Source organism: Asterias rubens, chromosome 3 (genome assembly GCF_902459465.1).
Source record: "Asterias rubens chromosome 3, eAstRub1.3, whole genome shotgun sequence".
Classification (NCBI taxonomy): domain Eukaryota; kingdom Metazoa; phylum Echinodermata; class Asteroidea; order Forcipulatida; family Asteriidae; genus Asterias; species Asterias rubens.
This window is the reverse complement of record NC_047064.1, coordinates 4,462,590-4,489,570: the sequence shown is the minus strand read 5'-3', so window position 1 is coordinate 4,489,570 and position 26,981 is coordinate 4,462,590. Positions and strand designations below refer to the sequence as shown.

The 26,981-nt window shown below is 39.2% G+C and overlaps 2 protein-coding genes across 2 annotated transcripts; both read left to right on the top strand.

The window, feature by feature from the left end:
- The first annotated feature begins 221 nt into the window (after positions 1-221).
- Positions 222-11,977, top strand: LOC117288404 (Ig-like V-type domain-containing protein FAM187A). The gene is made up of 11 exons (XM_033769252.1): positions 222-285; positions 1,693-1,925; positions 4,409-4,444; positions 5,275-5,316; positions 5,661-5,750; positions 6,632-6,772; positions 7,486-7,569; positions 9,548-9,605; positions 9,958-10,145; positions 10,535-10,561; positions 10,893-11,977. The coding sequence occupies exons 1-11, from the start codon at positions 257-259 to the stop codon at positions 11,000-11,002; spliced, it is 1,038 nt and encodes a 345-aa protein (XP_033625143.1). The 5' UTR covers positions 222-256; the 3' UTR covers positions 11,003-11,977.
- Positions 11,978-16,261: 4,284 nt separating this feature from the next.
- LOC117287988 lies at positions 16,262-26,508 on the top strand. The gene is made up of 9 exons (XM_033768654.1): positions 16,262-16,296; positions 17,075-17,307; positions 19,994-20,029; positions 22,008-22,148; positions 22,832-22,915; positions 24,923-24,980; positions 25,461-25,648; positions 26,039-26,065; positions 26,392-26,508. The coding sequence occupies exons 1-9, from the start codon at positions 16,262-16,264 to the stop codon at positions 26,499-26,501; spliced, it is 912 nt and encodes a 303-aa protein (XP_033624545.1). The 3' UTR covers positions 26,502-26,508.
- Positions 26,509-26,981: the final 473 nt, after the last annotated feature.

The following is a 26,981-nucleotide window of genomic DNA, read 5'->3' as shown; positions in this document are numbered from 1 at the left end:
GATTACATCAAGTGCTTACACTGTCAGCAACTGTTTTGTTAGCAAAAACCAATTCTGTAATGTTCCTTGTAATTAAAGGCAGTGTATACTTTTGATAACTTTATCCACAAGTTATAATGATCACAACAAACTGTATTGGTAAAGGGCACTGTATTGGGAGCTGTTGATTTTTGTATTGTCTAGAGCCTTGACTCATTTTCACCTTCTCAATTCAGCTGCGAAATGTCCAGTGAGTTTTCACCTGGTGTATTCCGGAATGAAGGTGGATATGAAGTGCGATACCTGGTACGTATAGGTTTTGTGTTTAGTACTTGTGCCATTGATTTTTTTGTCTGTATTATTCCATTGTGGGAACCCGAAATTAGAAGTGTAGGTTTTTTGTAGTTTTTTGTGACCATTGGCAGTAGACAACATAGTCGATCTGGTGTGGCGGTTTCAGTCTTCCGCCGTGTTCAGTTTTCCGGGTGACGTAGGCTGACATTTCACCACGATGTTGGAACGGTTTAAGCTTTCCGGCGTGTTCAATTTTCCGGGTGACGTAGCCAGACAAAAAATACAGCCGCAAGTACCCTGGCGAGTACTGTAGTTCTCTCAGTGACCCCAAATTGTTTATTATTACGATTCTTTTCTGTTTAGTCACATTCTCTTGCCCCATCTTTACACGTATTCATGCGTACAGCTGTAAGCAGGTCACACTGCTTGTGCCACACCAAATTCTCTCATACGATCCACACGCGTTCTCCGCTCGTTGTACTCGTGGACGCCGCCATGACAGCTACCGGAGAGTAAGACGGATGACTCAATACAGCACTACACATGTACTACTCTTGCTTGCTGTGCGCAGGCATCGCATGACGTAATGTTACCGTATTTGGTCATTCGGAAAACTGAACACGGCGGAAAGTTGAAACCGCCACACCGGTAAGTGATTGACAATAGACCTTTTCGCAAATACTGGAGCGCGCGCGTAAAGCTTGGAATTAGGTGCATTGTGGTCTAGCTGGTATCCAAATTTGATTCATATCTATCCCACGATGCACCTCATTCAACAGTCTGCGCTTGCGCATTGGTATTTGCGATAAGGTCTATGACGAATATCCATCCGATAGCGCCCTCTTTTGACTCAACCCTTCAGCCGTTTTGGGGGGACAAGCGCATCGGGGGCATTTCCGGGTGCACTGTCAGGTTTGAATAATGTAGGATTAGACAATCACACACATCGTGTGTTTCAGCCATCACTTTCATGCTCTACTACATGAGCACAAACAATTAAGATGCTTGGGTCTCAAAAGCCAGTTTTAACTTTTAACAAATAAATTATATGTGACAGATGATGTGTGTAGTACATAAACATTGAGGATTGAAAAGTGTGTTTGTGTATTTAATCATGCGTTCAATGTACACACACCCAATCAGTCGGGGTGGTAAAAGGAACTTTTAAGAGCCTCGTTATTTTGGCACTCATGTTAAACAAAAAACGTCAAGACTGTAATTCAGTTGCTCAAGGCACTTTCTAATGTTCCATAAACATAAACACTAAAAAGACCTAGTCACAGTTGCCACAGAAGGCACCAGCGGCAAATAAGTGCGACTAAAAAGTGTTCCATTTACCTCCAACCTACCCTAATCTTCAACCCTGTATTGTGTATATAATTATATATATATATATATTTTTTTTTTTCAACTGTCCAGCAACAAAATATCCAGTAAGTTGAAAGGCCAGTCAGTCTGGGAATATACTAGTGAGCCAAACCTCCCAACAAGGCAACAACTCGGCGATGAAGACACTCTCCCAAATGGGCTGATGTATCATAACAATAAGGAGAAACTTATATTACTCGGTGCCAGACCGGAACATAAGGGCAGGTATTTTTGTAGTAACGTCAAGTCTGAAAAGGAATTGGTCTCCATCCATGACGTCACGGGTAAGTCATCTGGGACCGATGTAATAGACCCATGCCGTATATTGGGAGAGTTGCGACAATTTGCGATAAGAAGCCATTTTTCCACCAGGAAACAAACGGGCGAACACGGGGTGCCAGACTATTGTGCCCATTGGGTTGTGCTGCATTGATTGGAGACAACATGGCGCCCATCAACCACGTGGCCAAAGAAAAACTGGTCCCTCCATTTCGCAACTCTCTCAATACACAGGTCTGGATAGACCTTTATCATGCTTCCCCCATCTTGGTCTTGTTCCTCGTATCGAATAACAATTATTAAATGCTAATACTCATTTTTGAAAAAACGGGCACCAGACTGTTTGTTCATCCAGCCTCGGTTTGGTGACATTCATATAAATGTGAGAAATTCAAGATGGCTGCACCATGATAAAGGTCTGTTCAACCACATCCACAGCTCAATCATTGTTACATAATTAGTTTGTATTGCTTATGCTTGAACTGTTTTGCCATCTTGTCGTTTATTGTGAACTCGTTGTGTTTTCTAATTATGTTCTCGTTGTATCTGTTTGTGTGTTGTCATGTCTTATGTTCGTCTGTCCCCTTCTTTGCAGCGTGTCTGTCAGTTTGTTTTGTATCTTTGTCTGCCTGGCTCTTGGAAGTATGGAAATAAATAAGGGAATCAATGTGTGGTAAATTATAAAGAACCAGGCCTCGGCGGGTTTATACCACTAGTTGAAAACCGATTCAACACACTTTGATTCCCATTCATGAATACCTTTTCGGTCACGAACATTATCACTTTTTGGTCAAAAAGTAAAATAAATGCAAAAATTATAATTGTTAAATGATTTCTTTCAACACAACACCCCTCCAGCTATGAAATGGTAAAGCCCTCCGCCGCCCTCGGGTAAACAACTCCTTATAAGGGAATGCTGTGCGCGTCGCGCGTATCATGTGATGTGGCACAACTGTTTCAGCCGTTTCTCTCGACCAATAGGAAAGAAGAAACTGTCTTATAAGAACAGGTGCAAGGTCGCGTGTCACGCCCATGAATTGACACTTTTTACCGGTCATAAACAAGGGTTTATACAAACCCACGTGACGCGCTCTCCGCCAATAGGAATAGCGAAACTGTCTGAGGTATTTATGAATGTGTATTTGAATTGAGTTAATTTCACAAGTAGTTAATATTTGATGTTCACTGCGAATCAATCTTAACTGCTGAAAGCAAAGTGTGATGTCACAACATGAACCACAATGGTATTACTGACAACTCAACGACGAGGGAAAAAAAAAGATGTCTTAAAGACACGGGACACTATTGGTAATTGTTAAATACCAGTCTTCGCACTTGGTGTATCTCAACTTATGCATACAATTTGAGCTCAATTGATTGTCGATGTTGCGAGATAATAGGGACTTTTCGTTTTCGACGACGGATGGTTCTGCGACGGGTAAGATGACATTTGGCGTCATCTGCGCATGCGTCGGCTTTGAGGACGGTCGTCCCTCAATTTCTACGACAGTACTTTGGATGATTCTTCGTTGTGCTGAAAACGACAACGTTTAGGTGAACAACCGTCGCAGAACCATCCGTCGTCGAAAACGAAAAGTCCCTAATAATGAAAGTAAAAACACCCTTGTCACACGACGGTGTGTGCTTTCAGATGCTTCATTTCGAGACCTCAAAAGCTAATTCTGAAGTATCGAAATCAAATTCGTGGAAAGTTACTTCTTTCACACCATGAATCGCGATGGTAATACTCACAACTCAACGACAAGGAAAACAATGTGTTTTTAGCTCAAATATCTCAAACTTTGGAAATCGAAGTAGCCTACTATTTTACTAAAACTTTATAAATGAGTTTCAAGCATTCGCTCACTACCGAAACTGATACTTTTGCTGATTTTTTTTTTTTTTTAACATTTCATTTAAAATAAGAATGCATGCTTTAACTTCACCCCAAAGGTTTCCGGCTTAATAACATTCGTATCCACATCAAAAACACTTAAGACTTGAGGATGTTTTCGCAAACTCCAAAAGGAGCGTGATCTGCTATAAAACTGGTGTTTTTAAAGGAACACGTTGCCTTGGATCGGACGAGTTGGTCGTTGCAAAGCGTTTGAAACCGTTTGTTCTGAAATGCATGTGGTTAGATAGAAATAAATTCAAAAATAGAATATAATGATCCACACAAATTTGCCTCGAAATTGCATGGTTTAATTAATTACTTTGCCAACTAACACGGTCGGCCATCAACTTGGAAGTCGAATGGTTTTCCTTTTACCTCGTCGACTATTGGTAAAAGGAAAACCATCCCGAGGCATACTTGTGTGGATTATTGTATTCTACTTTTACAACCGTTTTCTAACCATGCATTTTATACCAAACGGTTAACAAGCGCTTTTTAAGACCAACTCATCCGATCCAAGGCAACGTTTCCTTGAATTGCCCTATCTTATTTCGTCTAATGTTGTTTTTTCTGTTGTTGTTTTGTCTATAGTTATCGAGATGGGGGAAAACACAAAGTTCCATACGTGTAAGTAGTTTGGAATGGTCTCATTGATGACTGTAACTTTTTATTAAAGTGTATAATATTGTTTATCAATTTATCTTTGTGCTCTTTAGATCAGCTGGAGAGGAGAGCCTCTAGACAGGAATTATGTTTCACCTCCTTAATAATTCCAACCATTAATGCATACAAATACGCCTTCTTCCCAAGGGCTATGTCAGTTTGGAACAGGCTCCCACCATCTGCTGTCCTACACATAGCTCCATCCATACAGGTTTTCCAAACCACAGCCATCCCTGTCATCAGAGCAATGCAGCCTCTGCATGGCAATATTGTCCTTTAAAAAAAAAAATCCTTGCACCTGTAAAAAGTGCACCTTTAATCTTTTTTTTTTTTGGCACCTTATTAACCTGGCTATTGACGTCACTTTCCCACCATCCCAGTAGCCCAAATGGGGCTGTAAAGGGATTAATTAACCAAGTACCGAGTACCAAGGCAATCCTTCGGGCTCTGGCTGTTTCTTTTGAGATTGATTATAGGGTTAGATCACGCGGTCTAAAGATTCAGTCTTGAATTGTTGACCGAAGCCCAAGCTATAATTGTTCTTTTGTAGTCAAGAACTGTACAGTTTCATAATGATGGACTTGGCCTTAAAGGGACACGTTGCCTTGGTTTGGGCGATTTTGGGCGATATGGTTGGAGAGTTGTTTTAAAAGAGGAATATTAATTTCAATGGTCTGCACAACTATCCCTCCAAGTTGTGTGGTTTCCATTCACTTCGTGAACTAACAGTAGTCCTACACGGTCCGGCATTTGAGAAGCCAACAAGACGTAATGTCTCTCCCTTTTAATTTCAGTTTTTTCAACAAAGAGAGGGGAAGCATACGGCGAAGAAAAAGGTATTATATAAATATGAATTAGAAGCCCATTTAACTTATTTATTTTCATGTGGTCTTTATTTACCTCTAGTGTATAAAAGCACAGGAAACTTAGTGTGGACAGGACAGCAACACAATTTTTTCCCGAAATCTATTTCTTGGAAATGTTGGCGGGATACACCATAAGGTTTCGGGAGGAACAAAAATGACAAGCTTGGCTTTTTTTTTTTTTGGGGGGGGGGGGTGTTGGTGATTTTGTTTACTTTTCTTTCTCTTTTTATCTCATTTTGTTTTGGGGGGAGATGAATCCATAAACAATTGGAAAATGAAGAAAGAAACAAAACTAAAAATACCGTTTTTCCCAGATGGTTCGTATTCTTCGCCGGTGAGGAGCGTTTGGACTAGTTGGTCAAAATGCAATCGTTGTGGACAATTGGGTGAAAGATTTCGCCTTGGTGAGTATTGGGTGACTGAAATCTTTGTGTTTTTGTGGCATCAATCCCCCCCCCGCCCCCTACCCCGCCCCCACCTAATATGTATTGTCGCTTCATGGCTTTATAACATCCAGGTTCTAAGAATAGCGTCAATCATATGTTTGTTTTACAAAGCTTAACCTGAACATCATAGTTGTATAATTTTCATTCGTTTAGAGCAGGATTGGTGACAATAATACCCAAAGTAGGCCTAGTGATTGCTTTATTTAAGACTGAGTGTTACCCTCATAAAATTTCAAAACATTCACAAAGAACTTCTTTCTCGTTTACTGCAAAACTCGAGCAAACAACACCCAGCCAACGTGTTGTTGTTGTTTTTGTTTTGTTTTTTTGACATTTGCTTTGTATGCTGTTAGTAGATTTGATTCAAGTCTTAGATCGCGGTTATTCTTCGCATCTCAGCCAAGAAAAACGCCACACATTGTTAGCTTTCACGCGCCCTAACTCGCAATCGTAGGCTAAATGACGGAGGTTAAGCACAAGAGGGCGCTGTTTGTAGCGGCTATCAGGACGACTAAAAAGTCACGCTCAAAGACTTGGAACAAAGTCTATGATGTCACTACTGCTGCTGCTATTATGTTGATGTTGCTCACTATTGCTGTTGATATGATTGTTGCTGTCCTTGGCGTTGTTGCTGTTGCCTTTATTGCTGTTGTTGGGGCTGCCGGTGCCATTGCTGTTGCTGCTGTTGTCATGCTGCTGTCGTTGCATTAGCCTCTGCCGCTGTTGCTGGTGTTTTTGCTGTTGTTTATTTCTGTCACTTGTTTTTCGTTTTCCCCGTCTACTGATGTTAATGCTGTTGTTGTTGTTGTTTTTGTTGTTGTTGTTGTTGTTGTTGGAAGGCATCTGTACTGAATTCGGTGATACGTTCCCCCAAGGTAAACCCTGCCGCTCAGACTTCAACAGCCCTAGTGTTCAAAAAGAGTTTGAAGACAGATTGGACGAGAAGGAGGTGGCGGAATGTGAAGCAGCGTGTCCAAAAGGTACGGATGTTAGTGGTACATTTTTTTACCAGTGGCAACGTGTAGTGTGTCTGCCTTTTAACTTTAACGGCACTGGACACTTTATGTAAATGTCAAGACCAGCCTTCTCACTTAGTGTATCTCAACATAATTATGCATAAAATAACAAACCTGTGCAAATTTGAACTCAATTGGTCGCCGAAGTTGTGAGAGATGAATGGGAGAAAAACACCCTTTTCGCGCAGGTTGTTTGTTTTTAGATGCTTGAATTGGAGACCTCAGCTGATGAGGTGTCGAATTCAATTAAAATATTTTAGTGAAAAATTACTTCTTTCTCAAAACTATGTTACTTCAGAGGGTGTCGTTTCTCACAATGTGTTATACTATTATTAGCTCTCCATTTCTCGTTACCAAGTAAGTGGTATTCTAACAACTATTTTTAGTAACTACCGATAGTGATTTTAATCAAATTATCGAAAGAAAAGTATTTGTTATTCAATGACCAAACATAAAATATCTCAAACCAGCTACCGTTTTGAACACTAACGACAGTCGTGTCTTTTCTAATCACTATTTATGACCAAACATAAAATATCTCAAACCAGCTACCGTGGTATGATGAACTACCTCGCTTGGTTCATCGGATTCAAAAATCTAATCAAAGTTTCATCAAATCTGTTTGTTTGCCGCAAAATAAATTACTGTCATTTATTCCCTCCCTTTTTCCATCGTAGGCTACCAAAGACCCGAGAAAGACAAAGATCACGTCGCAAAACTTGTAGACTTGCATCTTCCTCGACCAAAGCTTCCCCGTGGAGGTTAGTATGATCACTAGTGGCACAGACAACGTTTAAGCTACGCTTAGATTTAAACGGACCGTTGAAGCAGAGAGAGTATTTCGGCTAGGAAGTTTGTTAAATTTGTTGGGAAAAACAGCTGGACGTTTTATTTGAACCTTAAACTTAACTCGCTAAAACAGGGCACAATTTTATAGCACACAGCTTATTGGGCGATATTGTGTTTATTGTTGGGCGACTTCTATTTCGGAGCGCTGCTAACTATAAGCACTTCATATCATTACTGCACAAAAGGGAATGACGCATGTCAATCCAAAGCGAAGGCGCAAGATGGCCGCCTTATTTTCTCGCTAACCTGTGAAATATGCTTACGCTTAACCAAATTTGTCTTCTCATGTCAGCACGAAAAAATGGTATACCGTTAACCAGCTCTGGGCCGCCGGCCCAGTAGGTATAATGAGATTTATTATACCCATGAGCTGTGTAAGAATTTTATTGAGACGCAAAAACAAGGCACGCTTATTTTGAGCATTTAGGCCTAGCCTATTGTTCAGCCACTATGCCATGCCTGAATTTCCAAGCAAGCAGCGGGCCGTGGCTCTACCAGCCAGGCTCCTATATAGTGGATGATACATGCTTAAATCGCCATAGACTGTTTAGGGTTAACCTGTTTCAGCCAAATCAGGAGTAGGCGGCCCCTGGGATTTGGTTCGATAGCCTAAATCACTTAAGCCTTCACCTTGAAGTGGCAGCCCACGCCTTGCGTTCGGTGATCTCTCAATATAAAAATACATATTTTTAAAGATTTGTTTTACTTTAATATTGGTTTTATTTACATGACTTTAATGGGTCTATGTAGGACAAAAACACAATGTCCACAGAATTACACTAACCTTACACAGTTTGAAGATGAAGAAAGCTTCCCTGAAAACATTACTTGCTGAAGTGCTGTAGTTTTGTAGAAATGAGTAAACAAGTCATGAAAATAATTTTCGTCTCAGTGATCATGATTATTTAGTTTAATGTAAATCTGTGGACATTGTGTTTTGTATTACAAAACCGTACCCAAATCCTTTAAGCAATTGCATGTTTTCAATTCGTTGAGATGTTTAGCTTTTATATGTGTTGTGGCTGTGAATATTCGTGTATATAATTACATGTATAATGTAAAGACCCTGGACACTAATTGTCAAAGACCAGTCTTCTCACTTGGTGTACCTCAACATATGCATAAAATAACAAACCCGTGGAAATCTGAGCTCCATTGTTCGTCGAAGTTGCAAGATAATAATGAAAGGAAAAAAAACATTGTCACACGAAGTTGTGTGCTTTCGGATGCTTGATTTCGAGACCTCAAATTCTGAATCTGAGGTCTCGAAATCAAATTAGCAGGAAAATAATTCTTTCTCGAAAACTACGTCACTTCAGAGGGAGCCGTTTCTCACGGTGTTTTAAACTATCAACCTCTCCCCATGACTCGTTATCAAGTTAGGTTTTATAATAACAATTAATTTGAGTAATTCATTACCAATGGTGTCCACTTTCTTTAAAAGCACAGGACACAATTGGTAATTACTTAAAATAAGCATAAAAACGTACTTGGTAACGGTAACGGGCAATGGAGAGCTGTTGATGGTAAAACAAATAATGCGAGAAACGGCTCCTGAGGTAACGTAGTTTTCGAGTAAAACAGAAGTAATTTTTCCCAATAAAATATTTGAAATCGATTCCAGGGCCTCAGAACTAGATTTCGAGGTCCCAAAATCAAGCATCTGAAAGCACACAAAACTTCGTGTGCCAAGGGTGTTTTTTCATCCATTATTATCTCGCAACTTCGAGGACAAATTGGGTTCAAAATTGTATACAGGTTGAATACTTTGTGCATACGCTGAGATAGTCCAAGTGAGAAGACTGGTCTTTGACAATTACCAATAGTGTCCAGTGTCTTTAATTAACCAGTTGAAGACGGTTCAATAAACTACATCTCTTATGGTTTCAGTGGAACAAAGGGTCATGTACGTGCCCGAGAGGGAAGATGTAGAGCTCAAATGTCCAGGGTAAGACTGATGACGTCATTGCTAAAAAGAGTTCTTTAAAGTCAGACGATTCATTTTTTTGTTAAACCTACTACTAACCCTTTTAGCTAAAATAATTTGCTAAAACAATGATCAAATCTCAACACATTTGAGTAAGTGGAGTAGTAGTTCAAATTAACTGTGAAGTTTTCACATCATAACAGACCTGTATCCCACCTTGAATTTTATCCAGTTGATATCAGTGTAATCAAACCGAGGCTGGAAGAACAAAATAGTCTGGTTCCTATTTGCAAAATTATTATTAGCATTCAATTAGAGTTACTGGATACATGGAACATGACCAAGATTAAGATAATATTTTATTGTTTTTCAGAGGCGGCATCACAGACGCCATCTCGTGGAAGAACGGCAGTGCAATGATTCATAGCTCGCATTTGAGGACTGACCACGTGTTCGTCGACTACATGAATGTTTTGCATATTCGGGGCGCCACGCCCCAAGACGCTACAGGGTACGAGTGCTTTTACGGTAGCGAACATGTTGCTAACGTCAAGCTAGTTGGTGAGAAAAACTTGACTGTATCAAATAATACTTTAAAGTGAAGATTCAATCTCACATTTTGTTTTCCCGAATCGAAATCGTAATGTTTGTGTCACGGGATACCACTGCATGACTTTTGAAAATTTTGAATGGAGTTTTGAAAATTTGATGCTAAACACACACCATATCCTAATGGTATAACTAGTTTGATATTGGGCATTGGGTATTCCCCAAAGTTTGATGGACATTCATTGTGTTTCAGTAACCTTGCGCATTGGATATTCATAGACGTTTGTTCAGCGATTGTCCACTTTGTTCATTCGACGATGGACATTGGACATACAAGTCTGCTGTTATATCGTACTTTGTTTTGTTTATTTGTTTATTTTCTTGTTATTTTTAATTTTCAGTGGGACTTCCTCTCCTGGTTACTGAAGGTGAGAAAGTTTGTAAAAAATGTCTGTTCGAATGTTATAATGATGTTGTTTTTATTCAGTCAAGCAAATTTTTTTTTAGTAACATTAAGTAATAACAACAAATAACATTTTTCGAGTTCTGCAAAATAATGTTAAAAATCTATCATCGCCTGGTTCCAGAATGTATTAAAAACCATGTGCGACTCCGTATTAAAAAACAAAATATTAAAATGGTTATTCTTCTTTTGTTTGTGCTAATTATTCAAACAGCAATGTAAAAAAAAACAATTATTCCCTCTGTTTTCATAAATAAACATTTTCATTCTGATTTTCTTACTGTGTTTGCTTATAGAGTCCAAGGGCAAGATGAAGTACATAGGATTTGTCTTCACTGGGCTGATTGTTATCCTGGTCGTTTTGACGATTAACAAGAACAGAAAGTTACACAAACGACTAAGATGAAAACCGCTTGGTGGCGCCCGTTGTTTGGAATGACATTCCCAACGTAGTCTCCCCGTGTTTCATTTATGTTATAACTCCTTAGTGTGACTTGTTTTAAACGGTAAATCTATTGTGTTTAAAAACAGATTGTAAAAATATACGATATTATTTATTGTCATAGCTAACACGTATTTCCAGTCCCATCTCCTAACATGAGGAAACTTGTGCGCCGGGATAGCTTCACTTTGACGGTGGAGATAATATCTCGCACGAAAAAGGGACATGAATCAAGTCATAGGGGGAAAGTGAAGTATGGTGCTTTCAATGCTGTGTATCAGCGTGGTAGGCCCGTTTCGAAACCACGGTTTCGGCTTTGGATTCGGCTTCAGGCTAGACTGGCCCCGCAGTTGTTTTGACAATACTGCGCGTGATGTGCGTACAGACGCTCATGGCTTCAGACGAGAGTACGGAGCCTGACGCCGAATCCAAAGCCGAAACCGTGGTTTCAAAAGGGCCGTAGTTTGGTGTCGGTGTACACATAACCATAGAGTCATGAAGTACAACTATAGAGGTACTATAATTACACACACATCGTAACCCTGGGTTCGAATCCCTGGGTAAGTTTTATACAAACTTGGTTGTGTGAACATGGCCCACCTTCATATAGCTGCTTCAGCACACAAAGTAGCTAAGCATATCAAAATTATGCTTAATACCGGAATATGGTTACCAGCCGAACTAACATACCACAAGCATAATTGGTGACTGGCATCCTGCTAACTTCTGCTTAAACGAAAACATTTAAGTAATATTCTCTGCTTAAAAAAATTAGCAGCTCTATGAAATTGGGCCCTAATCCGGGTCATGCTGACCATGAAATAGCTCAGGTCTTGTCAGACCAAGAATCCGGTTCAATATTAAGAGTGTAGTATCGTAGTCTTTTTCTTTGGTTTATTGTTCATACGGATTTTTGCCCATCATTTATTTGCAGTGGTAATAAACACACACGTATTAAAGGCTACTTGTTTTCGAGACAAATTGTCAGTGTTTTCATTGTCTTGCTGGTACCCGACTCCAAGACCCAACTCCCTGCTGCCCAATCTACCTTATACACCGCACTCCGACATTTTAGACAGATGAATGTTGTGTCAATGGTGACTTTAAAACAGAGCTTATTTCTGCACATTTTGGGGTTTGTGTTTTTGTTTCCATTCACCGTATTGCTTTAGGCTGTGAAAGACTGTATTCATAAAAACGGGTGAAGTTCGCTGATTAAAGGGCATTTTGTTATAATAGTTGCAAAGTACTCAGTCAAGTTGACCTATATCCATTGTTGACTGTTGTTGGAACGTTTTGAACCTATACATACAATAGTATCTATCCCCAAACATGCATTTTAGCTATTTTAGTTTGGAAATACGTTATACGATCAAGTCAAAGAAAACCTCGTTAAAATGGCCGCCATTTGAAATATGAAATTATGCACATTTCAACTATTGGATTTTTGCGGATTTTTAGTATATCATTAAACAGGCCTTAATAAAATGCACTATGGTAAAATAAATTATGTTGCCATTTGTTTGAGGTAAAACCGTTTGTTTTTTTCTGGACTACTGTTGATTATGTTGTTGGAACGTTTTGAACTTGTTCGGCATGCAACATTGGTACTCTTCTTTGCACTTCAGCGTTAAGAATATGCTGTTCTCGAAACTCCGGCTCCGGCTTCGGGCTCTCTCGGTTGTTTTTAATCGTTTCGATAAAGGACCTTAAAAAAGGGCGGACGAGCCTAACCCGGAGAATATAGGCCGAACCATAGTTTCGAAAAGGATCATAATAACTTCCTGTCTACGTCGATGAAATCATACGATACTGTAACAGCTTGCTGGATCTGTGCGTGTTTTAAAACCCGTCGATCATTAGTGTTTTAATCTAAATTTGCATTATTGCTACAGCCACGTCTGAGGGATCGCGGTAAATGCTGCTGAGAACACTTTACCAAATTTTTGTTTTGTCTGGATGTTAGATTTTTACCTTTAGATATCCGAATTTCTGGTGAACTTCAGTCATCAGAGTCGATTCGTTTAGACATTGAATGATCAAGTGAATGATTTCAGAGAAGAAAAAGGAGTGCCCCGTCGCAATTTAGTTTTTATTTTAACGGTGTAGCGATACTTTGATCAATCATTTCCCTACACACTTCAGGGTGTTGTTGCACCTTTCCATCAAGATGTTAATAGAATGTGCAATACTGGTCCTGGTGATGGCTTTGTGCTTCAGATTACTACAGTCGTACGGTAGACAACTTTAATGGTAAGTCATAATTTAAATTGATCAAACCCGCGTGTTCACTGCGCGGACGAATTACATATACAGAAATTTAACATAGACTCATAGAGCCATATATATTGACTAGAGCGCTATCTTGCTCTGCGTTCTGAAGCCATGTTTGATGCGTTGCGTGAGTTCGGAACGATTTTAATTTTAAGAGAACACACATTGCCGCGATTTGTTTACATTCGGCGTGTGCGACTGCCCATTCGCGCACGTCCGCGCTACGAAAACCGTAACTTCGACTCAGTGTGTTTGACGTTCTTAAACAAAATATACCCGCCATGATGCTCGCAGTTTTGTACGCTCGATCATCAGCAGATTGTGCGTTCACATTTGCTGCATTTTTTGCTTCGATGACACATAAAAAAGAACAAACGCACCATGCAAATAGCCGTACAATTGCCGTACAAAATTTCAAGCTTTTGTATTGGTTTGTACATAAACATGGATGCACCCACACGGCCTCGAAACCTTAGTGCGTGTATAACGGGGTGTAAGCGCTCTAGTCAATATATACAGCTTTGTGCATAGACTAGACACCCATCCTAACAATTAGCAACATTATTATTTGCCAAGTTTTTTCTTGGATGCCCATTTAACTACAAAACCATGCAGACACACGACGAGGGAAGGCTAGCGCAAATCTTCTTGTACGTTATCGTTGTATTTGCAGCGAATTGGTCAACCGTTGGTAAGTTAACGAACAATATAATTAGGGGGCCTAGTCCACTTTCCTCTTTCAGTTCAAAATGTTTATTACCAAGGACTTCACACTACAGCTTTCCAAACACAATTCGAGCAGTTGAGTAGCGTACGTGTTAGACTTGATTCAAGTCTTAGATGGCGGTTACTCTTCTGCATCTACGCCACGAAAATCGCCCCCACATTATTAGCGTAGCTCGCTTAGGCTGCAGGGGACGAAGGTTGTTTATTGCAGCTATCAGGGCCACAGACATTATAATACCCCACTTGCCCATATAGCCCCTATATAGGACTCTTTCTACGTGCACAGATACAGAGTCCTAACTATTATATTAAGGCCCGTTTCTGGGGCGGAATGTTCAAAGCTTTGTAACTCAAATCTTACCTGTTCAACAGATTCACATTCTATGGCGGTATACATTTTTCGGCGGTGGGTTTGGTCCTTATTTATATTCCTCATAAATCCGTCATTTTCGTGAAATAATGCAGCTAGCTCCCAACGTTAACAAACTCCCGTTTGGATCGTTTTCTCACAGTGTTGTCTGCTGCCGTAAGTACGCGTATACAGTCGCGTGCAAGATGCAAGACGCATGAATTCTTGGTCACCGACCCATAGAGCTATATATATTGACTAGAGCGCTAACACCCCGTTGTACACGCACTAAGGTTTTGAAGCTGTATGGGCGCATCCATGTTTATGTACAAACCAATACAAATGCTTGAAATTTTGTACGGCAATTGTACGGCTATTTGCATGATAGTGCGTTTGTTCTTTTTTATGTGTCATCGAACCCAAAAATGCAGCAAATGTGAACGCACAATCGGCTGATGAGCGTACAAACTGCGAGCGTCATGTGCGTCATGTTTAAAAGGCGCGTATACTTTTTTTAGTAAGTCAATCAAGTCGAACTTACGGTTTTCGTAGCGCGGACGTACGCAAATGGGCAGTCGCGTACGTAAGCGCACACGCCGAATGTAAAAAAATCGCGGCAATGTGTGTTCTTCAAAATTAAAATCATTCCGTAGTCACGCAACACATCAAACATGTCTGCGCCTAGGGTGGCTTCAAAACGCAGAGCAAGTTAGCGCTCTAGTCAATATATAGCTCTATGCACCGACCGTATCTTGACTGAACAGCGTTAACACGCAAACGCATCGCAAGATTTGCGCGTCGCGCGTCTTCATACACACGGCAGACAAAATGGGAACCCCTAAACGTTGGGAGCTGCATTATTTCATGAAAATGACGGATCTGTGAAGAATATATGACGATCAAAACCCACCGCAGAAAAATACGAGAATCTGTCGAAATTAGTGGTTTCTTGCAGGTAAGATTTGAGTTTTGAAGCTTTGAAAATTGTCCGCCCCAGCAATGTACCCTGATGTCCAGGACGTCACTGTAGTACAATACGAAAGTGTAAGGCCACCAGGGCTAACGTGCCCATTGCTTGACGTGTGTGTTTTTTACTTGCGTTCGAGTTGTTCAAACTACATTATATAACTGACATACAGATCATTGTCATTTGATTGGTGGAACTTACTTCACGTGACATTCACTATTACTCCCATTCGCACCGGCGATCAAAAAGACCTATTCGCCACTGGGGAATAGCAGTTCCCATTCAACAGTTAGGATCATCCTTATTCCCAATGTTTTTGAGCAGTACAGCGCCGCCCCCCTGCTGCTAAAACAAAGGAGCACATGTGCAAAAGGTTGTGAAATGGAACAGTCAACATTTTAACTTAATAATACCTCCCATTCCACTTTGAGACACTCAGTATTTGTATACTATCCAGACGTTGACTTCCACATGTGCTATCGGTCTGTAGGTATTATAATGTTTATGTCTGTGATCAGAACCTACTAAAAGCCAATTTCAAAGACTTGGAACCCAGTCTAATTACGTGTAGGCCTACTTAAATTATAGGCAGTGTATACTTTGATAACTTTATCCACAAGTTATTATTTATTATTACTGGTTTATTGTAAAAACATCTGCTTGTCGCAGTCCAGAGACTGAATTTTTATACAAACAATTTAAAAAGCACAGGAGAAAATATAAACAAGAAAAATTGAAAAATAAAAAAATGAAGTTATAATGATCACAACAAACTGTATTGGTAAAGGGCACTGTATTGGGAGCTGTTGATTTTTTATTGTCTAGAGCCTTTTTTATGTTGACTCATTTTCACCTTCTCAATTCAGCTACGAAATGTCCAGTGAGTTTTCACCTGGTGTATTCCGGAATGAAATTGGAATTGGAAATGAAGTGCGACACCTGGTACGTATAGGTTTTGTGTTTAGTACTTGTACCTTTGATTTTTTTGTCTGTATTATTCCATTGGGGGAACCCGAAATTGGAAGTGTAGGTTTTTTGTAGTTTTTTGTGACCATTGGCAGTAGACAACAGAGTCGATCCGGTAAGTGATTGACAATGACGAATATCCATCCGATAGCGCCCTCTTTTGACTCAACCCTTCAGCCATTTTTGGGGGACACGCGCATCGGGGGGATTCCCGGGTGTACTGTCAGTATTGAATAATGTAGGATTAGACAATCACACACATCGTGTGTTTCAGCCATCACTTTCATGCTCTACTACATGAGCACATACAATTAAGATGCTTGGGTCTCAAAAGCCAGTTTTAACTTTTAACAAATAAATTATATGTGACAGATGATGTGTGTAGTACATAAACATTGAGGATTGAAAAGTGTGTTTGTGTATTTAATCATGCGTTCAATGTACACACACCCAATCAGTCGGGGTGGTAAAAGGAACTTTTTAGAGCCTCGTTATTTTGGCACTCATGTTAAACAAAAAACGTCAAGACTGTAATGCAGTTGCTCAAGGCACTTTCTAATGTTCCATAAACATAAACACTAAAAAACCTAGTCACAGTTGCCACAGAAGTCACCAGCGACAAATTTAAGTGCGACTAAAAAGTGTTCCATTTACCTCCAACCTACCCTAATCTTTAAATGGAAAGTTTTGTTGATTCTAAAATCGTATATAATTATATATATATATATATATTTTTTTTTTTTCAACTGTCCAGCAACAAAATATCCAGTAAGTTGAAAGGCCAGTCAGTCTGGGAACATACTAGTACGCCATACGAACCAACAAGGCAACAACTCGGCGATGAAGACACTCTCCCAAATGGGCTGATGTATCATAACAATAAGGAGAAACTTATATTACTCGGTGCCAGACCGGAACATAAGGGATGGTATTATTGTAGTAACGTCAAGTCTGAAAAGGAATTGGTCTCCATCCATGTCGTCACGGGTAAGTCATCTGGGACCGATGTAATAGACCCATGTCGAATATTGGGAGAGTTGCGACAATTTTCGATAAGAAGCCATTTTGTTGTTCCCCAAATAACAAACGGGCGAACACGGGGTGCCAGACTATTCTGCCCATTGGGTTGTGCTGCATTGATTGGAGACAACATGGCGTCCATCAACCACGTGGCCAAAGAAAACTGGTCCCTCCATTTCGCAACTCTCTCAATACACAGGTCTGGATATACCATTATCATGCTGCCCCCATCTTGGTCTTGTTCCTCGTATCGAATAACAATTATTAAATGCTAATACTCATTTTGGCAAACAGGCACCAGACTGTTTGTTCACCCAGCCTCGGTTTGGTGACGTTCATATGAATGTGAGAAATTCAAGATGGCTGCACCATGATAAAGGTCTATTCAACCACATCCACAGCTCAATCATTGTTACATAATTAGTTTGTACTGTTTTGCCATCTTGTCGTTTATTGTGAACTCGTATTTTCTAATTATGCTCTCGTTGTATCTGTTTGTGTGTTGTCATGTCTTATGTTCGTCTGTCCCCTTGTTTGCAGCGTGTCTGTCAGTTTGTTTTGTATCTTTGTCTGCCTGGCTGGTTTTACAAGCTTCTATCTCTATCAAAAACAGCCCCATACTATGTTTGGTACTTTTATCCTGCTTACTTTAATACTTAAAGTCATTTTGTTGGGATCCGTTTAGTACATGCAGTTGTGTATATTGCTCTTGGAAGTATGTAAATAAATAAATAAGAGAATCAATGTGTGGTGAAGAGGTTTTCAACTATTGGTTTAATCCCAACGAGGCGTGGTTCTTGATAATTTTACCGAGACGAAGTCGAGGTAAATTATAAAGAACCAGGCCTCGGCGGGTTTAAACCACTAGTTGAAAACCGATTCAACACACGTTGATTCCCATTCATAAATACCTTTTCGGTCACAAACATCATCACTTTTTGGTCAAAAAGTAAAATAAATGCAAAAATTATAATTGTTAAATTATTTCTTTCAACACACTACCCCTCCAGCTATGAAATGGTAAAGCCCTCCGCCGCCCTCGGGTAAACAACTCCTTATAAGGGAATGCTGTGCGCGTCGCGCGTATCACGTGATGTGGCACAACTGTTTCAGCCGTTGCTCTAGACCAATAGGAAAGAAGAAACTGTCTTATAAGAACAGGTGCAAGGTCGCGTGTCACGCCCATGAATTGACACTTTTTACCGGTCATAAACAAGGGTTTATACAAACCCACGTGACGCGCTCTCCACCAATAGGAATAGCGAAACTGTCTGAGGTATTTATGAATGTGTATTTGAATTGAGTTAATTTCACAAGGAGTTAATATTTGATGTTCACTGCGAATCAATCTTAACTGCTGAAAGCAAAGTGTAATGTTACAACATGAACCACAATGGTAATACTGACAACTCAACGACGAGGAAAAAAAAGATGTCTTAAAGACACGGGACACTATTGGTAATTGTTAAATACCAGTCTTCGCACTTGGTTTATCTCAACTTATGCATACAATTTAAGCTCAATTGGTTGTCGAAGTTGCGAGATAATAATAATAAAAGAAAAAACACCCTTGTCACACTATGTTGTGTGCTTTCAGATGCTTGATTTCGAGACCTCAAAAGCTAATTCTAAAGTATGGAAATCAAATTCGTACACTGCCTTTAAGATTTTATCTTCATTGCGAATCAATCTTAATTGCTACAAGCAAAGTGTAATGTCACACCATGAATCGTGAATCTGTTCGTGACGTCAATCGAGGCAGACTTTGCCTTTAATGCGTAGAGTAAACACAGTTGCAAAGTACATGTACGGAGCAAGTCGTGAGTTTGTACGTTTAAAAAAAAGATTTTTAGTTTTTGTCCGGCAATGCCGACCAGGTGTATTGCTGCTGAATGCAGAAAAGCACTTTTTGAAACGTACCAACTCACGACTTGGACGTACATGTACTTTGCACGTGTGTTTACTATACGCATTGCAGACAAAGTCTGCCTCGATTGACGTCACAAAAGGGGTAGGCGGAGTCAGCCCCCCAAACAACTTTATATATTTTTTAAACATATAAATCGTGACAAACAATTACTAAAAAAATTGTTTTATTGTTCGTAAGCATATACTCTTATGATTGAAAGAACAAAATTATATTTCCAGGTGACTTTAAGAACTTCACCCCAAAGGTTTCCGGCTTAATAACATTTGTATTCACATCAAGAGCCCGTAAGACTTGAGGATGTTTTCGCAAACTACCAAAGGAGCGTGATCTGCTATAAAACTGGTGATTTTAAAGGAACACGTTGCCTTGGATAGGACGAGTTGGTCGTTTAAGTGGTTAGATAGATAATTCAAAAGTAGAATATAATGATCCACACAAAATTGGCTCGAAATTGCATGGTTTACTTTGCAAACTAACACGGTCGGCCATTTATGTGAGTCAAATTGGAAGTCGAATGGTTTTCCTTTTAACTCGTCGACTATTGTAAAAGGATAACCATGCAGAGGCATACTTGTGTGGATTATTGTAGTCTACTTTTACAACCGTTTTCTAACCATGCATTTTATATCAAAGGCAACGTGTTCCGATCCAAGGCAACGTGTTCCTCTAATTGCCCTGTCTTATTTTGTTTAATGTTTTTTTCTGTTGTTGTTTTGTCTATAGTTATCGAGATGAGGGAAAACACAAAGTTCCATACGTGTAAGTAGTTTGGAATGGGTCTCATTGATGTCTGTAACTTTTTATAAAAGTGTATAATATTGTTTCTCAATTTATCTTTGTGCTCTTTAGATCAGCTGGAGAGGAGAGCCTCTAGACAGGAATTATGTTTCACCTCCTTAATAATTCAAACCATTAATGCATACAAATACGCCTTCTTCCCAAGGGCTATGTCAGTTTGGAACAGGCTCCCACCATCTGCTGTCCTACACATAGCTCCATCCATACAGGTTTTCCAAACCACAGCCATCCCTGTCATCAGAGCAACGCAGCCTCTGCATGGCAATATTGTCCTCTAAAAAAAGAATTCCTTGCACCTGTTAAAAGTGCACCTTTCATCTGTTTCTTTTGGCACCTTATTCACCTGGCTGTTGACGTCACTTTCCCACTATCCCAGTTTAGCCCAAATGGGGCTGTAAAGGGATTAATTAACCAAGTACCAAGTACCAAGTACCAATGCAATCCTTCGGGCTCAAGCTGTTTCTTTTTCCTTCCTGTATTTAAATTGCTCTTTGCTGTATATTGAATGGTTTTACCTAATCAATTTACTTTGTATCTACACGGTCCGGCATTTGAGGAGCCAACAAGATTTTTTTGACGTAATGTCTCTCCCTTTTAATTTCAGTTTTTTCAACAAATAGAGAGGAAGCATACGGCAAAGAAAAAGGTATTGTATAAATATGTATTAGAAGCCCATTTAACTTATTTATTTTCGTGTGGCCTTTATATACCTCTAATGTAAAAAAAGCACAGGAAACTTAGTGTGGACAGCAACACAACTTTTTCCCGAAATCTATTTCTTGGAAATGTTCGCGGGAGATATCATAAGGTTTCGGGAGGAACAAAAATGGCAAGCGTGTCTTTTTTTTTTTTTTTTTTTTTTTTTTTTAGATTTGGGTGTTGGTGATTTTGTTTACTTTTCTTTCTCTTTTTATCTCATTTTGTTTTGGGGGGAGATGAATCCAAAACAAAATTGGAAAATGAAGAAGAAAACATAATTAAAAAATACCGTTTTTCCCAGATGGTTCGTATTCTTGGCCGGTGAGGAGCGTTTGGACTAGTTGGTCAAAATGCAATCGTTGTGGAGAATTGGGTGAAAGATTTCGCCTTGGTGAGTATGGGTGACTGAAATCTTGGTGTTTTGTAGCATCATTCCCCCCGCCCCCACCTTCGCCCCCACCTCCGCCCCCACCTAATATGTATTGTCGCCTCATGGCTTTATAACATCCAGGTTCTAAGAATAGCGTCAATCATATGTTTGTTTTACAAAGCTTAACCTGAACAGTATAGTTGTATAATTTTCATTCGTTTAGAGCAGGATTGGTGACAATAAAACCAAAACTAGGCCTAGTGATTGCTTTATTTAAGACTGAGTGTTACCCTCATAAAATTTCAAAACATTCACAAAGAACTTCTTTCTCATTTACTGCAAAAGTCGAGCAAACTACACCCAGCCAACGTGTTTTTTTTTTTTTTTTTTTTTTTTTTTTTTTAAGACATTTGCTTTTTATGCTGTTAGTAGACTTGATTTAAGTCTTAGATCGCGGTTATTCTTCGCATCTCAGCCAAGAAAAACGCAACACATTGTTAGCTATCACGCGCCCTAACTCGCAATCGTAGGTTAAATAACGGAGGTTAATCACAAGAGTGCGCTGTTTGTAGCGGCTATCAGGACGACTAAATCAACGATCAAAGACTTGGAACAAAGTCTATGATGTCACTATACTGCTGCGGCTTATGTTGATATTGCTCACTATTGCTGTTGATATGATTGTTGCTGTCCTTGGCGTTGTTGTTGCTGCTGCCTTTATTGCTGTTGTTGCTGTTGCTGGTGCTGCCGGTGCCATTGCTGTTGCTGCTATTGTCATGCTGCTGTCGTTGCATTAGCCACTTATGTCACTTGTTTTTTCCCGTCTACTGATGTTAATGCCATTGTTGTTGTTGTTGTTGTTGTTGGAAGGCATCTGTACTGTATTCAGAGATGAGTTCCCCCAAGGTGTACCCTGCCAATCAGACTTCAACATCGTTTTTCTTAGAAAAATATTTGAAGACAGATTGGACGAGAAGGAGGTGGCGGAATGTGAAACAGCGTGTCCAAAAGGTACGGATGTTAGTGGTACATTTTCTTACCAGTGGCAACGTGTAGTGTGTCTGCCTTTTTACTTGGACTGGACACTTATGTAAAATGTCAAGACCAGCCTTCTCACTTTAATGTATCTCAACATAATTATGCATAAAATAACAAACCTGTGCAAATTTGAACTCAATTGGTCGCCGAAGTTGTGAGAGATGAATGGGAGAAAAACACCCTTTTCGCGCAGGTTGTTTGTTTTTAGATGCTTGAATTGGAGACCTCAGCTGATGAGGTGTCGAATTCAATTAAAATATTTTAGTGAAAAATTACTTCTTTCTCAAAACTATGTTACTTCAGAGGGTGTCGTTTCTCACAATTTGTTATACTATTATTGCTCTCCATTTCTCGTTACCAAGTAAGTGGAATGCTAACAACTATTTTTAGTAATTACCGATAGTGATTTTAATCAAATTATCGAAAGAAAAGTATTTGTTATTCAATGACCAAACATAAAATATCTCAAACCAGCTACCGTTTTGAACACTAACGACAGTCGTGTCTTTTCTAATCACTATTAAACCTTTCATGTATGATGAACTACCTCGCTTGGTTCATCGGATTCAAAAATCTAATCAAAGTTTTATCAAATCTGTTTGTTTGCCGCAAAAAAAAAATTACTGTCATTTATTCCCTCCATTTTTCGATCGTAGGCTACCAAAAACCCGAGAAAGACAAAAATTACGTCGCAAAACATGTAGACTTGCATCTTCCTCGACCAAAGCTTCCCCGTGGAGGTTAGTATGATCACTAGTGGCACAGACAACGTCTAAGCTACGCTTAGATTTAAACGGACCGTTGAAGCAGAGAGAGTATTTCGGCTTGGAAATTTGTTAAATTTGATGGGAAAAACAGCTGGCCGTTTTATTTGAACCTTAAACTTAACTCGATATTGTGTTTATTGTTGGGCGACTTCGATATCGGAGCGCTGCTAACCATAAGCACTTCATATCATTACTGCACGAAAGTGAATGACGCATGTCAATTCAAAGTGAAGGTGCAAGATGGCCACCTTATTTTCTTGCTAACCTGTGAAATAAGCATAAGCTTAAGCAAAAAGTGTCTTCTTGTGTCAGCACGAAAAATTGGTATACCGTTAAGTAGCTCTGGGCCCAGTAGGTATAATGAGATTTATTATACCCGTGAGCTGTGTAAGAATTTATTGAGACGCGAAAACAAGGCACGCTTATTTTGAGCATTTAGGCCTAGCCTATTGTTCAACCACTATGCCATGCCTGAATTTCCAAGCAAGCGGTTTCCAAGCCAGCAGCGGGCAGTGGCTCTGCCAGCCAGGCTCCTATATAGTGGATGATATGCTTAAATCGCCATAGACTGTTTAGGGTTAACCTGTTTCAGCCAAATCAGGAGTAGGCGGCCCCTGGGATTTGGTTCGATAGTTCACCTTGAAGTGGCAGCCCACGCCTTGCGTTCGGTGATCTCTCAATATAAAAATACATATTTTTAAAGATTTTTTAAAATTTAATATTGGTTTTATTTACATGACTTTAATGGGTCTATGTAGGACAAAAACACACAATGTCCACAGAATTACAGTAAACTTACACAGTTTGAAGATATAGAAAGCTTCCCTGAAAATATTACTTGCTGAAGTGCTGTAGTTTTGTAGAAATGAGTAAACAATGTCATGAAAATAATTTTCGTCTCAGTGATCATGAGACTAAAACTATTTTAGCATGTAAAAACGTACTTTCATGACATTGTTTTACTAATTTCTCAAAAACTACAGCACCGGAGCAACTAATATGTTAAGGTACGCTTTCTATTATCATTATCTTCAAACAGTGTAAGTTAAATGTAAATCTGTGGACATTGTGTTTTGTGTTACAAAACCTACCCAAATCCTTTAAGCAACTGCATGTTTTCAGTTCGTTGAGATGTTTAGCTTTTAAATGTGTTGTTGCTGTGAATGTTCGTGTATATAATTACATGTTTAATGTAAAGACCCTGGACACTAATTGTCAAAGACCAGTCTTCTCACTTGGTGTACCTCAACATTTCCATAAAATAACAAACCTGTGGAAATCTGAGCTCCATTGTTCGTCGAAGTTGTGAGATAATAGTGAAAGGAAAAAACCATTGTCACACGAAGTTGTGTGCTTTCGGATGCTTGATTTCGAGACCTCAAATTCTGAATCTGAGGTCTCGAAATCAAATTAGCGGGAAAATAATTCTTTCTCGAAAACTACGTCACTTCAGAGGGAGCCGTTTCTCACGGTGTTTTAAACTATCAACCTCTCCCCATGACTCGTTACCAAGTTAGGTTTGATAATAACAATTATTATGAGTAATTTATTACCAATGGTGTCCACTTTCTTTAAAGGCACTTGACACAATTGGTAATTACTTAAAATAAACAAATGGTAAAACAAATATTGCGAGAAACGGCTCCTGAAGGAACGTAGTTTTCGAGTAAAACAGAAGTAATTTTCCCAATAAAATATTTGAAATCGATTCCAGGCCCTCATAATTAGATTTCGAGGTCCCAAAATCAAGCATCTGAAAGCACACACAACTTCGTGTGCCAAGGGTGTTTTTTCATCCATTATTATCTCGCAACTTCGAGGACAAATTGAGTTCAAAATTGTATACAGGTTCTTACTTTGTGCATACGCTGAGATAGTCCAAGTGAGAAGACTGGTCTTTGACAATTACCAATAGTGTCCACTGTCTTTAATTAACCAGTTGAAGACGGTTTAATAAACTACAATCTCTTATGGTTTCAGAGGAAGAAGGGGTCATATACGTGCCCGAGGGGGGAGATGTAGAGCTCAAATGTCCAGGGTAAGACTGATGACGTCATTGCTAAAAAGAGTTCTTTAAAGTCAGACGATTCAAGATTATGTTAAACCTACTACCAGGGAATACGCTTGTTAACCACAAGTTAAACAGTCAGTCATGTTAAAGTGAACCAATGTAAACTAAAAGAAATTCAAGACATTGAAGATTTCGCTGAAACGCGTTTTTTTTTTTTTTTTACCCTTTTAGCAAAAATAATTTGCTAAAACAATGATCAAATCTCAACACATTTGAGTAAGTGGAGTAGTAGTTCAAATTAACTGTGAAGTTTTCACATCATAACAGACCTGTATCATGGTGCAGCCATCTTGAATTTTATCAAGTTGATATCAATGTAATCAAACCGAGGCTGGAAGAACAAAATAGTCTGGTTCCTATTTGCAAAATTATTATTAGCATTCAATTAGAGTTACTGGATACATGGAACATGACCAAGATGAAGACAATATTTTATTGTTTTTTCAGAGGCGGCATCACAGACGCCATCTCGTGGAAGAACGGCAGTGCAATTATTAATAGCTCGAATTTGAGGACTGACCATGTATTCGTCGACTACATGAATGTTTTGCATATTCGGGGCGCGACGCCCCAAGACGCTACAGGGTACGATTGCTTTTACGGTAGCGAACATGTTGCTAACGTCAAGCTAGTTGGTGAGAAAAACTTAACTGTATTAAGTAATACTTTAAAGTGAAGATTCAATCTCACATTTTGTTTTCCCGAATCGAAATCGTAATGTTTGTGTCAGGGGATACCACTGCATGACTTTTGAAAATTTTGAATGGAGTTTTGAAAATTTGATGCTAAACACACACCATATCCTAATGGTATAACTAGTTTGATATTGGGCATTGGGTATTCCCCAAGGTTTGATGGACATTCATTGTGTTTCAGTAACCTTGCGCATTGGATATTCATAGACGTTTGTTCAGCGATTGTCCACTTTGTTCATTCGACGATGGACATTGGACATACAAGTCTGCTGTTAACATCGTATTTTGTTTTGTTTATTTGTTTATTTTCTTATTATTTTTAATTTTCAGTGGGACTTCCTCTCCTGGTTACTGAAGGTGAGAAAGTTTGTAAAAAATGTCTGTTCGAATGTTATAATGATGTTGTTTTACTTCAGTCAAGCAAGTTATTTTTTAGTAACATTAAGTAATAACAACAAGTAACATTTTTAGAGTTCTGCAAAATAATGTTAAAAATCTATCATCGCCTGGTTCCAGAATGTATTAAAAACCATGTGCGACTCCGTATTAAAAACAAAATATTTAAATTGTTATTCTTCTTTTGTTTGTGCTAATTATTCAAACAGCAATGTAAAAACAATTATTCCCTCTGTTTTCATAAATAAACATTTTCATTTTGATTTTCTTACTGTCTTTGCTTGTAGAGTCCAATGGCAAGTTGAAGTACATAGGATTTTTCTTCACTGGGCTGATTGTTATCCTAATCTTTTTGATGATTATCAAGGACAGAAAGTCACAAAAAGGACGACTATGAAAACCGCTTGGTGGCGCCCGTTGTTTGGAATAGACCTTATCGCAAATACCAATGCGCAAGCGCAGACTGTTGAATGAGGTGCATTGTGGGATAGATATGGATCAAATTTTGATACCAGCTAGACCACAATGCACCTAATTCCAAGCTTTACGCGCGCGCCCCGGTATTTGCGAAAAGGTCTATGACTTTCCCAACGTAGTCTCCCCGTGTTTCATTTATGTTATAACTCCTTAGTATGACTTGTTTTAAACGGTAAATCTATCGTGTGGTTAAAAACAGATTGTAAATATACGATATTATTGTAGCTAAACGCGTAGGGGGGATTAGACTGACTCAAGTCCCAATCCCGTGAGAGCCCTTATATTTTCAGTCCCATCTCCTAACATGAGAAACTTCCCCACTCTGTGCGCCGGGATAGCTTCACTTTGACGGTGGAGATAATATCTCGCACGAAAAAGGGACATGAATCAAGTCATAGGG